Source organism: Solanum pennellii, chromosome 2 (assembly GCF_001406875.1).
Source record: "Solanum pennellii chromosome 2, SPENNV200".
In the NCBI taxonomy this organism is placed as follows: Eukaryota; Viridiplantae; Streptophyta; class Magnoliopsida; order Solanales; family Solanaceae; genus Solanum; species Solanum pennellii.
Genome location: NC_028638.1, coordinates 49,387,333 through 49,400,487, shown reverse-complemented (window position 1 = coordinate 49,400,487; position 13,155 = coordinate 49,387,333). Strand labels below are relative to the sequence as shown.

Sequence of the window (13,155 nt, the reverse complement as noted above, 5' to 3'; positions counted from 1 at the left end):
ATGGTGATGTGCCAAATTTCGAATAAGTTCGAGGAAAATACAAATTGAAGATTTTGATGGGTAGCTTTCTTATTATTATGCTATAATGCCCACCGGTTATTGACTCAGAAACTTGGCGCCTTGTGTTCAATTTCACCCTTTGGGGGCAGAGATAAAATTTGAACAATTTCACTTTGCTCAACTTGCTCCAATTTGAAGTTCAACTGGAAAATTAGAGTTGGGAGAAAATTCTAAGGAAAAACATAAGAGATAAATAGAAGGAAATTATACTTGAATGAACAAATTGGAGATGTAAACATACCTAATGAAGCATGATGATCAATTCATGAACCTTAGAACATATTTACGTGTCCTCTGTAAAGAGGAAAAATAAATACACACACAGAGAGTAACAATAGCAATTCCTTGTTTAGAAACATTGATTAACTTCTTTACACTAGGATGTTCTAAACATACAACAGCTTGACCTTCCCTGAAGAACTCTTCCCACCTTTGAAATAAGGCCGGCCTTGAAATAAATAAAAGAAAAGATACAAGTGAACAGAAAACTTTCAGAAGAAATTTTTTGATGGGTTGTTGGTTATTTCCCCCCTCAAATTCTATTTGTCTTATTTTGAAAAAGCAGCAGGAGAGTCGGCAAACTCTATCCATGCTAAGAACTCCATGGTTGAACCGCATGTCATTAGGTGTAACTGTGGTTGTGGCTATATCCCCATGTCTGAAGCAGTTAAAAGACGTGATGTCACCCAAAAACAGGAAACAATTACACCCAAGATTTCCAAGCCTTGCGCATCTTGTTTGCTACATATCTGACTCCATGAACAGCACCAGCAGTCAATAAACCTGCAACAGCCTGCCTTGTGCTAGAAAACATAACCTTTCGTCTAACTAGCCTCTGCATGCACTCAGCAGCCTGTTCTTTTGAACCAATCACTACTTGTTGTCTAACTCTACCTACAAGAAAATATGGCATAGGTGAAATGATTTGATTAAGCTGAGGAGGGAACATTAGAAGAGCTTATCATAACAAGTAATAAAACTAAATAGAACTTTTCTCTAGAGATGAGACAAGCACACAATCCAACATGGTATCAGGATCTAAGCGTGAGAGTTACAGACGTGAAATAACTAAAATAGAAGTGTATGTTCACTAATGAGGCAGTTAGACACAATTCAACAGGAACTACTAACAAGGGAAAAAATCTGAAAGAACAGGAAATTTTAAGATTATTCTTTCCAGAAAATTCACTCTTTTTGCAGTTGATTTACGTACCAGAGTCATCCAGAATTCTCTTTTCTCCAAGTTTCATGGCCATCTCACTTCTGATTGATGAAGGAAGAGAAGAAACCAAGGTGGAAGCAGCAGATAATCCACAATCCTGATTTGGATAACACTAAAAGATGTCAATTGACTTGACCTTGATTTTCCTATTTACATATCTCAGCAGAGGTGTAATCAATATCAATCTCCTTGGATCAATCAGCAAGAAAAGATGTGCTTGTGTAGTCAAAGAATCTCATGTAGATGTATTACCAAAAGTAATATGAAAAAATTAAGAAAGCAATCAAAGATCGAGATTGACTCAATGAACCGAGTGTGTACAAATTGTAATCATGTAAAAGTACTAACTAATTTTCATGCAAGGGAACTTGTGATGCCCAAAACTCTACTTGACAAGTCGTGAAAGCAAATGACTTCAAAGCTATTTGAACTTCACTGACCACAGAGGCTACCATTCAAGGTCAGAAAATTACCACTAAAAATGTAAATAACAGGCAACAATAGAAGGGCCCCATTAGCATGTCTCATGCTGTATATTCTTGATCACCCATTCACACCATACTGATTTTTTATGCTTCAATAGAAAAACGTGTTTTATCGTCGATATAAATATGTTCCCGTATTAGAAGCATTGATTATAATAAAGAATTATTAGCATCATTCAGGACAATTAACCATGTTAAGGAAGCAACAAGAGACAAAGCTTTAGAAAAGAGAGAGACCTGAAATATGTTTACTTGCTTATCACCAGCTAATGAAAATCTCAACAAGTTTTTGGCCTCGTATTCTTCCAGAAATGGCTTATACATTTCCTCAAATAAATGGAACTGTCCTTGTACAATGTTGTTCACCTGGATCAATATGCAATGAAGAAATTCATGTACACGGAATGGAAGAATCAATTCAATCACTTAATGTGGCATGAAAGTTGCAATGCACCATGGATACTATGCTAAAAGTTGAGATTCAAATTCTAGTCCAAAAAGGATATTTTGTAGATATGAGATACAAATTAATTGATATTCATTGATCCGCTGGAAGTAATATAAAACTATAAAATTGAGAAACTACCCAATTACACTATGAACTTACATGTAGATTGATACTTTCATGTGGTACAGTCAGGGCCACAAAAATTTAAAATTTAAGCCCACTCAAATGTCATATCTACCTTATTTTTGTCCTCTGCAAAAAGCATACGCAAGTCACCTGTATATGAGAGGCTACAGATTTTGGCATATAAATCTTCCTGCATGCGTAAACACCAAATCCAAGTGGCATGTGTTATGTTCCTGTACTATTTGACAAGAAATCAGAAATGATTAAAGAGACTAACCTCCGTGAATTTAGATGGCAAAAGGAGAAGAGCAGCAGAAGTTGCAGCTTTCAGATTCACGCTGTTCACGCTTTTTATATCCAAGTTATCCATTAGAATGTTCACCTGATTAGAAGTAAATGTAAGTTATGGATGACGGACAGTCACCAGACTCACCACAACAAGCAAAAAAGGAGTCAATAAAGAAATTCAGAATATTATATCTGAGTATGAAACTAAAAATCAGTTGAGCGATATCTGTTGAATGCATCATGTAATATAATTTAGAGAAACAGACGGCCTCTCTATGTATTTTTATATATTTTATCAGGAGCATTTCTATATTTTCAGTCCACAGTAGACTTAAACTCTCTATTCAGGAACCGCAGAATTTCAGCCATGAGCCCATGACTGCCCAACTAGAAAGCATAGAAATGTCTAATAAAAATTAAGCAATAGCTATTAAGCCTCCAAACTAATACGACTAAGAAGGAAACTAGAAACCAGACAGGAGTAGGGGATGCAGGTTCCATTTTGCAATGAGTTGTAAAATCTGATGCAACATAGAGCTTTGGTGGTCAAATGTCAAGTTTATCAAAGTCTAAAACCTTTGCGCAGACATAGACAGAAGAAAACAAAGCATCTCATTCGAATATTTCCAACTGAAGTTCTTTTTAACACTCGCAAGAAATGTTTGAGTGCACTGCTTCTGTTAGGAATATCTTTGAGAATACAACAAGTTACCATACGCACTCACTTGACTTTTCATGTTCATTTTCAGGTTAATAGAAGAGAGAGCTTAAAAGCTAGCAGTGGTGTGCCATCAAATATCAAAAGCACATGCTAATTTGTTTTGTAAGAAAATGCAGGCTGAGATATACATATAGTTTCAAGCCAGAATCGATTATATTGTGACATACTTTGAGCAACCCTGAGTACACTTATTTAGCATCGATACCACATAGGATTATAATTTTTCTGGGAGGAAATATTAGATAGGATTTCTTTTGGTGAAGAGGAAAATTAGATAGGATTATAATGCAACGTTATTATGATAGGATTATAATAAAACGTTATTATGATAACTCTTTATTCTTATGTCTCTAGGTACCACCAAAGTGAGATCCTACTGCTAAGAGAACATACAAGAGCTCATGGATATTATCCTAAACAACGTAAGCTTATTTGACCACATTTAATGCGAATAAAAACATTACCAAGTTTTCTCCCTTTTGTTATACAAATGAGAGTAAGCTAACATCATATATCAAGTTACTTCTTAAATGATGATTTCATGCTTCTTTGACTGATAGGTATTTATAGCAGACTCAGGAAAGTCAGTCATCAATAAAGACCTATTCCTGATACCATCAATTTTATTAAATTCATCACAACAGAAATTAAATTCATGTGACTTAGAAGTACCACAATAATGACTAAGAGGCACAAAAGGATTGCAAAATATTCTAACCGACTTAAATTCATTCGACAGTCCTTACATCAATGTAACTAATACTGTAACCGAAGTCCTTTGTAAAATATGTTATTTAAATAGCAGTTCAAAACAAGCCATACTGGTTTCTGCAAACGACCACTGAGATAAAACCTCTCCCATCCCAATATGTCTTGAATCAAGTCATGCATCCGTACAACTCCATACTTGACCATCTGTAAAAGTTAATGTTAAATTACTGATGTGTTAAAAAGAAAGTGCATCTTCATTAAATGGTCAATACCTTGTTGTTGCAAGACACAAATGGGTTGAAGTGTACGCCAACACCAATGTCATTTGCAATATCAGTTATCTGACACAATGCACAGTAAATTGTTCTTTAGTTAGAGTTGAAATGTAAGACTAAAAACATATATAAAGTAGCAAAGAAATGAGGGAAATCAAAGTTAATTCAAGAAAGGAAATAGCACCATCCTTGCTCCACCAAGGCGAATGAGACACGAAGCATAGTGATCCTTGTTCAATTTTAGATTCTGGATTGTAGAAAGACGTTAGATTTTGAAAACAAAGATGGACAGAGAGTTGCTTAAAATTCAGCAATTACCTCGGAATGCCATTGTCGAGGATCGGATACTCCAATAATGTAATCTGTCATTGATGTCTAGCAATGAATTTGTTAGCAATGTACTATTGCAGTATTTTATAGAACTTCTTGATCAAACAAAACCATGAGTGGAATTCATTATCCGAAAGAAGAAGTAGAAAAAACCTCATCTTTGTTGTTGGGATGGAGTTTAGAACCATATATACAGCAAAACTCTACAGGGGGTAGAATTTCAAGCAAACCCCCTAGCTCAGCTTTATCCTGTCCCACCATTTCTACATTAACATATGAAAACAAAACAAAAATCATGCAATATGCTACATACAAACGTATGTTCAATTGGATCAAAATCTTGAAGTATTCTCACAGGAATTTTATCAAACATCTGGAAGACACGCTTGAAATTATTAAGATAATGCATTGTTTATCACTTACTGATCAGTATACATGTGAAATTTGAACCCTAATTAACAAAATTTAGCTATAAATGTGCCAAATCTTTTCAATTAAGTTCCTGGGGTTTTCAGGGTTTAAGGTTGGGATGATTGAGACTGCCATTGAAGAAGAAGCAACAGATCCAAGTCAATTCGGGTCAAGCCCATCTCTTTATAATTGGGTTGGGCTCAACCGGAGCACTCTGCCCCTTTTATATTTGGGCTATAGCCCACCAAGTTTCTCTCTTTTCTTCTTTCTTTTTCGTTTTATCTTTTTAATTTGTTTTGTGGTAAATAATATACTTATATTTCACAAATTTATAATTAATTAATTCTATGTAACATAAAATTCAAAGTCTACCACTAAATATTGCATACCAATATTTTTTATTCAAATTCTATTTCTTCTTTTAATTATAATGAAAAGATAATTATCTGTATAATTATTGAAAAAATATTCATATTTAAGTTTTCTTTCTTTTTAACTTGTAACGGAATTTTGGGGATTATCATTCGCTATTATTGGTCTTTCAAAATGAATTAAGATTATAGAAAAAATATTTTGTCTTTAACTTCTCTTTATGTTTTACTTTTGAAGTTTTCTTTCTTTTTAATCTCTGATAGACACTTGTTTTATCACATGTGATGTGAACTATCTATAGTAAAATGGATATTAACATCATCATTAGCGTCATTCATGCCATTTTAAAACATGAAAATCAAAACAAGTTAAATTTTTAGATTCAATAAATTATAGAAAGATGTTTTATATTTGAGTTCTCTTTCTTTTTGACTTTGATGAATTGATTATTTGAATAATTATAAAAAATATTTCGTATCTAAATTTTCTTTCTTTCTAGTTTTTAAGGGAGCACTTGTTTTATTACGTGTACGTAAACTACTTATGATAAAATGGACATTATTATTGATTTTAATCATTGTTGACTAAAATTCAAAATGAACTTAAGTTGATCAATAAATTATAATTAAAAAAAAATTGTGTTTTAATTCTCTTTCTTTTTTACTTCTAATGGAGGATTATCGAAATGATAATAGACACTTGTTTTAAATTCTTTTTTCCCTTCTAATGGAGGAGCCACTTGTTTTAATCACATGATTATCATTGACTTTTAACAGGTCATTCTACTAGAATATGAAATTAAAGTGAACTTAAATTTGACTGCTAATAAATTGTAGAAAAATATTTCATATGTAACTTCTCTTTCTTTTTTACTTTTAATGGAAAACCCACTAATTTAAAGTGTGTTTAGTAGGAAGTAAAGTATTTCTTCAAAAAAAAATTTACATTTTCTCATGTTTAATTAAAAAAAAGTTTTAAAAAATATTTTTCAAATCAACACTTCTCTTCGAAAATGAAGGAAAATAACTTCCTCCAAATATCATGAGTTGAATTTTACCATTAGCTTTAACATACCGTTTTAGTTAGGATATCAAATCAGAGGCCAATGACTAATGAGTTTAGTTTTCATGACAATGTAATTTTTTAATTTTAAAGCAAAGAATATAAATTTATGTTTTAAAATTCAGTTATAATCCAAATCCAAATATACTTATCTAAATTAAAAAGGAGCTTAGTATTGTCAAAAGATCTATTTAATTAAATATTAGGGAGGTAATAAAAATAAGAGCGAAATAGTATAATGATCTTTCTGATTAATTTTACAAAAGACGTGTAAAAGATAATTACGATCAATAATTTAAGATGAATAAAATATTTTTTATAGAAAAGTGTTAAATTAATAAATGACAAGCATAAAAATGGAAGAAATATAATATTTTGTGCGATTATAAATACTTGTAATGAAGAAAAATAAAAATATTATAAAAATAAATTATTCTTTTTTGTACATACAAACAAATATATATTTAGTGTAATTGTATGAGTGAAATTTGAAATGGATATTGTATACGCGATCTTATTTCTATTTATGAAAAGAATTAGATTGATTTTTGATTAAAAGTATATATCAAAATTAATCTAAAAATATAATATTAAAACCTCATATGAAAAAAATCAATATATATATATAAATGAGGACTATAGAGGAGGTGATGTGGCACCTGTATATGGCCTCCATTTGCATTTAGTTTTTTTCATCTTTTTTTTTAAAAAAATAATAATTATTATATATCATAAAAAATTACTTAAATTTATTATAAATAAATATTTATTAATGGTNCGGAGTCATATTCACTGATAAGTAGACATCCCACAAAGCAAAGATTGATTTGACTAAAGAAGCAGCTAAGAAAAACAGTCACAAAATTCAAAATAGGAGTGATTTGACTAAAGGTTCTGTGCTTCTAATACAAACACAAATCAAAATATAATGGCAAGATTGAAACAAGTTGCAGTTCCAGTCCACAGTTGTGATACAAAATAACAAGGCTGAAAGAAGGTTACTGAAGTGAACCTGAACTTAATCTCTGCTACGAAATAAATAATTCAAATGAAGTCAAATAACTTGCATATAATCAATCAGTAGTTCCATGATCAAGTAATATATCGATTTTCATACAAGAAACATGACGAGGAAGAGAACATTTCACACGATGTTCATGGTTGGTCCTAAAATTAGTTTCCGAAGCAAGGATTACTGATTAGTAGAACTGTTATATTAACAATGAAAGAAGCGCTGGGATATTTACAAAAGCCAATTGAAGAAAAACTTCAATAATCTGTCAATCGGCTCCAAAAGAGGCTCCCGAGAGTCATACTTATCATTGTATGATCTAGCAGCCAAGGAAAAGGTCACGCTGGAACTCAGACAGTTAGACCTTTGATGTAAATTGAAAGTTATGTCACTGAAAGACACATTACACAGAAGAACCATCTGCAAATTGGGTAGAACAGTAAGAGAGGTAAATTGATAATGCATATACTCTGTCAAGTATCAACGTAATCCAGAGTAACAAGCACGTAGAAGCATTCATAACCTGTTTGGCCAAGACTTTGAAAGATGAGAAGTGCTTATTTTTCAATAAAAGCACTTCTTATAGTTTCACTATAAATAAGTGTTTTTGAATAGTAGCAGAAGTTCTGTTTCAGTTAGCATCGGCAGAAAAGCGTAGCATCTCCTAAAAATAAGTACTTTCGAATTTATTTACAACAAGAACCCATATCAAAAATAGTTGACAACTTATATGCATATCCTTTTTCGTAGTTTGACAGTTAAGCACTTTGACAATATTAGCCAATCACAAATTGCTACTATCCCGAAGCACTTTCTTTTAGACCATGGTGTCCTGACCAGCTTTCGCTCACCTTGACTAGTTCTACAGGATACCAGTCACATCCCACCAGCATCAGGTACCAGGTAACGCTATCTACCAAGGCAGATGACAAGAATCACCTGGTGCTTTTTTCTCCATTGAGAGTTGAACCTGAGACCTCATGGCTCTTAACCACTTCTTGACCACTAGACCACACTTTGGATACCTCCCAAGGCACTTTATTGAAAAGCACTTTTGATAAGAGAAACTTCTCAAAATAAGCTGGAAACTGCTGGAGACCTTGGCTTCTTTGACAAAACTGATTGGAATTGAACTGCTATTAGTGAACATTTCTGGAATCTGTGCTTGAAAAAGGCCATGATATGGATCCAACTGGTCCATGCATACCAAATCAAAGGTGGAAGTGTTTGGGATGTGAATGATAGTCGAGCATCATGGACAATTAAGAAGATCCTCAATACCAAAAGAATACTGGAAAAAGCTGGCTATGAGGATCAGGATGTCACCCTTAGGACTAAATTCAGCACAAATGCGGTCGATTGTAAATTGAGGTGACTATACAAGGGTAGATGGAGGAGATTACTAAAAACCATGGAGCCCCGAGAGAGAAGTTTATACTGTATTTGGCTGTATGGAAAAGTTTCTGACTAGAGACAGATTAGCAAAATGGAGTCCTACACATGACCTGTCTTATCCCTTTGCAACCAACAATGATGAGAGTCTGCATCATTTATTCTTCAAATGTCATTACTTAGCAACTATCTGGGAAGAATCTCTTTGATGACCTATCTGGGATGAATCTCTTATGGTTAGGCATTCAAAGATCATCTGTGGAATGGAAGGATGAAATGATGTGGGCTATTGCTCATGCCAAAGGCAACTCAGTACAAGCTGCTCTTTACAGATTATCCATTACATGTTATCATTACTTGGTGTGGCACAAGAAGAACTTAAGACTGTTTCAGATGAAAAGTAGAAGCCCTGAAATACTCATAAGACTGGCTACTCAAGCAATTCACTGCAGGGGCTCTCTGTTTCCTGGTTTGCATTCTGGACTAGAGTCTAGACATGCTTAATTACTATCCTTAGGTAATATTTTTGAGATTAGAGTTCTTGATGTAATTTTGCTCTTTTCAATCACAGTGTTTGGAGCTTGTTTGTCCAACGCTGAGGCATACTTTGTACCTACTTGCTGGTTTAGTACTTGAATCAATTTAGTTACCCCCAAAAAACTGATTCTGACAGCTCAACCAAAAATTTAAGTCAGGAAATTGGAAAATGTACATGCTACTATATCAAAGGTGATCATATATGTATTCTTGATATTATAACAAGGAGATGCCATATATGAGAACCATCTAGTAATGCAAGTAGAACTAAAAATGTTTTGGAGGTTGCATGCGTCTATATAACCTAGTAGAAGTATCTTCAAACAGTTGCAGTTTATCCTATCAATAGACACCTAACGTAACAAATTTTGAAATTAGATTTATGCAGCATAAAATAGAAATTAAAGCTATTGGAAAGCATAAATTGTTTACCAGGCCACCATATTCATCAAAAAGGGGCTGCAGAGAATGTTCTGATTTCTGTGTCAACCACCATATCACCTAGACCACTAGCCATATCTCGATCAGCAAGCCTCTTTGGAGACTTCTTGAGACCACTTCGAAATGTCCTAACTCATATGCAATAACCCATAAACTAAAGGGCTTCTTCATGAATTTGGCATCAGATGTTTCCCAAATACTTTGTTCCAAAAATTGATCACCAGGAACCATATCAATGCGGATGCATCTTAAGGAACCAAAATCAGATTGATTTGGTGCTCCTTTTCAGGCTATACAACCCGCGGAAACAAAGCCTGAAGGAGGCTGAGGCATCCAAGAAGATATACTATCAACCTATGATACATTGTGCTTCGTGATTCTGATCACAAAATACACCATTCCTCGAGGAATAATAGGGCGCCATATAGATAATTTCTTTCTAGAGAATCCTGAGCACCTCCCTAAAGCATTTATTTCTATATATTGTTTCTTCAGAATTAAATTGTTATAAAACAAAAAGAGGTAAAAGTTTATTGATAAGGTGCAAAGAAGGTAGAGGCAAGTACAAAGCAAAACATCCCAGAACAGGCACACACCGGACAACCCTCCTAACAAATCCACGAAATCGAAAAACTGATGCAGATCCACCAGAGAATTGCATTTACACCAAATAATATAGATTATGAATACATCTATTCTTAATTCTAAACGCGATCCCTATGCCCTTCAAAGAAAGCTTTAGTCCTTTCCAACCATGAAGTCCAAAATATGCACAATGGAGTGTCCTCCATATCTGCTTCAACTTTCTGGATATTCTTTGGGCCTGCTACTCTACAAACAATATCTTTACAGTCTGTGGCATCACTTTGCCACCAGATGTTTAAGAAAATTCCTAGCATCACAATTAAATTGATGTATTCCTTTGTTCACCAAGTCGCTAGAGAAAAGAGTGACACTTACAGATCCTTCTATAGCTGTTATGAGTCCCCCAGATCACAAAATTAATGCAACTTGGAAATATCATTTCCCACGGAATGTGATAGATTATTTAGATCTCTTAGGTTCAAGGAAACCAGACGCATAGTTCACTAGAGGTAAACATCTTTAGAAATACCATGAATTTATATTAAAACCCTTTTAAAACATAAAAATAATAATTTTTGCAGTTACCATAAACGTGAAAGGCCTAACAAAGTAGAGTTACTTATAAAGGATAATTGTAATTGCATTTCATCAAGTTGAGCTGAAATTAGAAAAAAAAATTGTGTCATCGTTGTAAAAGATAAGGATAAAATTTTCATTGCTAACAAGGTAATGGCACTTCAAGTAGCTAATTTATCATTCTTGAAGTTGATTAGCAGGTCCAAGTGCGTCACAGAGAAAAAGTTGCTAAGACTGAAGCAACCAAATTACAACAGTTAATAAACAATTGAAGCTTTGTATTGAAATGACTCTTGGGAGGAAAGAAAACTATAGTTTAAAATCCTGAAACTATTTTATTAAGATACTCGCGACAAAACAGACTTCGCATCATAGCTATCCACTTCTCAGGATTTTATGCTACAAGCTATTATGAGGTATAAGTTTCAATAAATTCCACAAGAATGAAAAGTTTACACGACAAAAAGAACCAGACCTCTCTTGACGCCAGCAATTCAACTACTACCAACTTCAGACGGCGTATTGGCCACAATTGATAAAGCGTGTAGTCCATTCTGCAACTCATCTTGCAGTAAACCATAAATCATCCTATGCCTCTTAACCAAACTCTTACCTTCAAATTCCTCTGACACCACTTTTAAATTAAAGTGTGTCTCTCCATCACTACCTCTAATCCCAGCGTGTCCTGCGTGCTGATAAGATATATCTTCAACTTCTAGTTCAACAGGCCTAAGTTCCTTCTCCAGTTTCTCCTTGATTCTCATCCCTCTACTACTCAAAACACCATCATCACTAGCACCAATAGCAACATTGTTTCCATTAACTTCAGGACTGGCTACAGACTCCACATTTCCATTACCACCAACACCAAGGGACTCGTTCGACGAGGCATTCGATACTTCACTCTGCCTTAAATTAGCATCTTTCTCAGCTTCAACATACAATTGAAGTGCTTTTTTCTGCATTAACTTCAACATATTCAAAAACCCATTATTCCTAGAAGGAGTTAAGCTTTGTTGCAACCCTAAAAGTACAGCAAAATCAGGGGAAACTTTTAAAATCTCTTCTACAGGTCTTCCAGAAAGTCCCTGAACTAACAAAGCAGCAAGACCTTTAGTAAGTACCGAATCAGAATCAGCCTCAAATACAACATTTTTCTCAGAATCAAAATACGCCCTAACCCAAACCTGTGAAACACAACCCTCAACCTTATTTTCACTAGTCTTGTACTGGGTATCAAGTGGTTTTAAATTCTTGCCATAAAACAACAGTTGCTCGTACTTAGCCTTTGGTTGCTCAACTGCTTGAAAAAGCTTGACGATTTCTTGAAGATTCGGTGGAAGCTCTTCAATGGGTTGGAGAGATGAAGAAGAGGATTCTGAAGCTTCTCCTGCTGCTGCTGGGGTTGCAGAAACAGATTTTGTTGAAATTCTTTCGATGGTAATGGATCTAAAGAAGGCTAATTTAGTGGGTTTTGAGTATAAAAAAGAGGATTTTGAGGATTTGGGGTATCGTGAATTAGGGTGATGGAGAGGATGAGGAATTTTGGTGGAAATCGACATGGATGGAAGATGATGAAGCAAAGGAAGTAGAGAAAATGGTGAGTTTGATGTTGAGAAGATTCGACAGAAGAGAAAACTAACCTCACTAGGCATAATCCTACATTTTCAACTAATCAAAACATTAGTTGGTATTTGTATTTAGAAATTTTCTTTTTCTTTGCATTTTTTAATTGTATTCCTTTGTTTTGTTGATAACTTTTACGATAAATTTGTTTAATTTTTATTATTAAATTTTTATTATTTTTATCTATAACTCTATATGAAAATGTTATTTTCTTCTATTCATTTAATAATTTTCTTATGTTTATTTTCACAAATTCTAGATATACTTGATCGTTGATTATAATTTAAATTAATTTTTCTTTTTTTCAATTGGTAATACAATATTTCTAGTAATATTTTGTAAGACACGAATATGCATATATAAATTAATATACGTTGCATAACACCACAAATGTTTAAATATTAGATAAGTTTCTATTGATTATAATTTTGAAAAACTTTTTCAACTAAATTAATTGTTACACAAATTATAAAAT

The 13,155-nt window shown here is 33.5% G+C and overlaps 2 protein-coding genes across 6 annotated transcripts; both read right to left on the bottom strand.

The window, feature by feature from the left end:
* Positions 1-298: 298 nt before the first annotated feature.
* On the bottom strand, positions 299-5,268 carry LOC107009403 (phosphatidate cytidylyltransferase, mitochondrial). 5 transcript variants are annotated; one of them, XM_015208737.2, is made up of 11 exons: positions 5,022-5,268; positions 4,820-4,929; positions 4,655-4,711; positions 4,521-4,583; positions 4,334-4,402; positions 4,173-4,265; positions 2,619-2,723; positions 2,454-2,531; positions 2,005-2,133; positions 1,274-1,379; positions 319-954 (listed from the first exon to the last, which is right to left on the bottom strand). In XM_015208737.2, the coding sequence occupies exons 2-11, from the start codon at positions 4,925-4,927 to the stop codon at positions 764-766; spliced, it is 999 nt and encodes a 332-aa protein (XP_015064223.1). In that variant the 5' UTR covers positions 4,928-4,929; positions 5,022-5,268; the 3' UTR covers positions 319-763. The 5 variants fall into 5 exon arrangements, with proteins under 5 accessions (XP_027770380.1, XP_015064223.1, XP_015064222.1 ...); XM_015208736.2 differs by having other exon boundaries at positions 5,090-5,267; XM_015208738.2 differs by having other exon boundaries at positions 4,820-4,915; positions 5,090-5,266.
* Positions 5,269-11,163: 5,895 nt separating this feature from the next.
* LOC107011687 (sufE-like protein 1, chloroplastic/mitochondrial) lies at positions 11,164-12,746 on the bottom strand. The gene has a single exon (XM_015211275.2). The coding sequence runs from the start codon at positions 12,707-12,709 to the stop codon at positions 11,549-11,551; it is 1,161 nt and encodes a 386-aa protein (XP_015066761.1). The 5' UTR covers positions 12,710-12,746; the 3' UTR covers positions 11,164-11,548.
* Between the last annotated feature and the right edge of the window lie 409 nt (positions 12,747-13,155).